The following is a 3,584-nucleotide window of genomic DNA, read 5'->3' as shown; positions in this document are numbered from 1 at the left end:
CTACATGGTTACTTCATGATTACTACATGGTCACTACATGGTTACTACATGATTACTTCATGATTACTACATGATTACTTCATGATTACTACATGGTTACTACATGGTTACTACATGATTACTTCATGATTACTACATGGTCACTACATGGTTACTACATGATTACTACATGGTTACTACATGGTTACTACATGATTACTTCATGCTTACTACATGGTTACTACATGTTTACTATGTGTCCACTGTGTATTTCTGCCAACTTGTCTTTCCACAGCCAGTCAAGCCACAACTATCCTGGACACACACACATTTAATCAAGATGGATTTAATGCACCATATTCAAAGTATAATTACATTTACATTTACATTTAAGTCATTTAGCAGACGCTCTTATCCAGAGCGACTTACAAATTGGTGAATTCACCTAATACAGTATAATACAGTACACAGTATCAACAGTACACAGTATCAACAGTACACAGTATCAACAGTACACAGTATAATACAGTACACAGTATCTACAGTATACAGTATCTACAGTACACAGTGTAATGCAGTACACAGTGTAATGCAGTTCACAGTATAGTACAGTACACAGTATAATACAGTACACAGTATCAACAGTACACAGTATCAACAGTACACAGTATAATACAGTATACAGTATCAACAGTACACAGTATCAACAGTACACAGTATCAACAGTATACAGTATCTACAGTACACAGTGTAATGCAGTACACAGTGTAATGCAGTTCACAGTATAGTACAGTACACAGTATAATACAGTACACAGTATCAACAGTACACAGTATCAACAGTACACAGTATAATACAGTATACAGTATCAACAGTACACAGTATCAACAGTACACAGTATCAACAGTACACAGTATAATACAGTACACAGTATAATACAGTACACAGTATCAACAGTACACAGTATAATACAGTACACAGTATCAACAGTACACAGTATCAACAGTACACAGTATAATACAGTACACAGTATAATACAGTACACAGTATCAACAGTACACAGTATCAACAGTACACAGTATAATACAGTACACAGTATCAACAGTACACAGTATAATACAGTACACAGTATCAACAGTACACAGTATAATACAGTACACAGTATAATACAGTACACAGTATCAACAGTACACAGTATAATACAGTACACAGTATCTACAGTACACAGTATAATACAGTACACAGTATAATACAGTACTCAGTATCAACAGTACACAGTATAATACAGTACACAGTATCAACAGTACACAGTATAATACAGTACACAGTATCTACAGTACACAGTATAATGCAGTACACAGTATCAACAGTACACAGTATAATACAGTACACAGTATCAACAGTACACAGGATAATACAGTACACAGTATCAACAGTACACAGTATCTACAGTACACAGTATAATGCAGTACACAGTATAATACAGTACACAGTATCAACAGTAGAGGGGAAGGACGGGGGAATACTGGAGGGAATGGGGACAGGGACCCATGGACAGCACTGAGTGGAAACAAAACCAACACTAACAGACCCAAATACCTGTCCCATACAGCTTGACTGTAGTGTTGTGGTCCTGAACGGGACTCAGGACTGGACTGCAGTTGGACTTTAATATGATTGATCATTTCATGTTTGTCACTGAACGTCTTCCTACTGTCTGATATGTGTCAGATTAACCCCCAGATCAAGAGCAGCAGAACGAGGCATATTGGAATGAAATGTCTCTGGAGTGTGTGTGTGTGTTTTGTGTGTGTGTGTGTGTGTGTGTGTTTCTTAGTGTGTGTGTGTCTTTGTGTGTTTGTGTCTTTGTGTGTGTGTGTGTGTTTCTTAGTGTGTGTGTGTCTTTGTGTGTTTGTGTCTTTGTGTGTGTGTGTGTGTGTGTGTTTCTTAGTGTGTGTGTTTCTTAGTGTGTTTGTGTCTTTGTGTGTGTGTGTCTTAGTGTGTGTGTGTCTTAGTGTGTTTGTGTGTGTTTGTGTCTTAGTGTGTGTGTGTCTTAGTGTGTGTGTGTGTGTTTGTGTGTGTGTGTCTTAGTGTGTGTGTGTCTTAGTGTGTTTGTGTGTGTTTGTGTCTTACTGTGTGTGTTTCTTAGTGTGTGTGTGTCTTAGTGTGTGTGTGTTTGTGTGTGTATTACAGTGTGGTCTGGTAGGAGGTCCCTGATCCTTCCTCTGAGCTGCTATGTAAGAGGGGCTGTCTCTCCCCGAAGGATGAAGTCGACTTCATCTTCCTGTTCTGGCTCCGCCTCCTGACAAACAGGGCCCCGGTCGTCATGACAATTCCTGCCAGGATGGCCCCGATGAGTCCTGCTCCCAGGAGCCACTGCCAGATCAGCTGAGCCTCCTGCATGTAGGGAGTCAGGAACTCCTGGACAAACCTCGTTCCTGGGAGAGAAAGAGAGAGAGAGAGAGAGAGAGAGAGAGAGAGAGAGAGAGAGAGAAATTAGAAAGAGAGAGAGAAAGAGAGAGCGAGAGAGAGAGAGGTACAGAGAGAGATACAGAGAATGTGTGAGAGAGAGAGAGAGAGAGAGATACAGAGTGCGAGATACAGAGTGCGAGAGAGAGAGATACAGAGAGAGATACAGAGAATGTGTGAGAGAGAGAGAGATACAGCGAGAGAGAGAGAAAGAGAGAGAGAGATAGATACAGAGAATGTGTGAGAGAGAGAGATACAGAGAATGTGTGAGAGAGAGAGAGAGAGAGATACAGAGAATGTGTGAGAGAGAGAGAGAGAGAGATACAGAGAATGTGTGTGTGAGAGAGAGAGAGATACAGAGAATGTGTGTGAGAGAGAGAGAGATACAGAGAATGTGTGTGAGAGAGAGAGATACAGAGAATGTGTGTGTGAGAGAGAGAGAGATACAGAGAATGTGAGAGAGAGAGAGAGAGAGAGAGAGAGAGAGAGAGAGAGAGAGAGAAAGAGGGAGAGAGAGAGGGGAGGGGGAGGGTGGTGTTATGGGCAGGGTCATTTCTGTGTGCAATAGCCTGGGGACTGGGGTTAGGGTAACTGGTCTGGGTCCAGCAAGTATTTGGCTAGGTATGTGTGTGTCAGGGTACTGACCTGGGTCAAGCAGGTAGGAGTATTCGTAACCCAGGACCTTGTTGCCCAGGAAGTAGTCACCGTTGCGGTAGAGTGGCAGAAAGGGAACCATGTAGTAACCATCGTTGTGACCAATCGGAGCGTTGGCTGTTGGGTAGCGGGAGCGAGGCGGCGTGTGTCTCCTCAACCATTGTTCATAGATACTGAGAGGGGAGGAGAGGAAGAGGGGAGGAGAGGAAGAGGGGAGGGGGATAGGAGAGGGGAGGAGAGGAAGAGGGGAGGGGGATAGGAGAGGAAGAGGGGAGGGGGATAGGAGAGGGGAGGAGGGATAGGAGTGGGGAGGGGAGGGGGATAGGAGAGGGGAGGAGGGATAGGAAGAGGGGAGGAGGGATAGGAAGAGGGGAAGGGGGGATAGGAGAGGGGAGGAGGGATAGAAGAGGGGAGGGGGATAGGATAGGGGGAGGGGGATAGGAGAGGGGAGGGGGGATAGGAGAGGGGAGGAGGGATAGGAG

The 3,584-nt window shown here is 43.8% G+C and overlaps 1 protein-coding gene across 1 annotated transcript in view; it reads right to left on the bottom strand.

The window, feature by feature from the left end:
• Positions 1-1,490: 1,490 nt before the first annotated feature.
• tyr (tyrosinase) overlaps positions 1,491-3,584 on the bottom strand; it is an 8,152-nt gene continuing 6,058 nt past the window's right edge. The window contains exons 4-5 of the mRNA XM_064972936.1: positions 3,094-3,275; positions 1,491-2,417 (exon numbers count right to left, since the gene is read on the bottom strand). Coding sequence (XP_064829008.1) covers positions 2,167-2,417; positions 3,094-3,275 — 433 coding nt within the window. The 3' untranslated portion in view covers positions 1,491-2,166. The remainder of the gene's footprint in view (positions 2,418-3,093; positions 3,276-3,584) is intronic.

The sequence above is a fragment of the Oncorhynchus masou genome, chromosome 9, assembly GCF_036934945.1.
Source record: "Oncorhynchus masou masou isolate Uvic2021 chromosome 9, UVic_Omas_1.1, whole genome shotgun sequence".
Classification (NCBI taxonomy): Eukaryota; Metazoa; Chordata; class Actinopteri; order Salmoniformes; family Salmonidae; genus Oncorhynchus; species Oncorhynchus masou.
This window is presented reverse-complemented; position numbering and strand designations above follow the sequence as displayed.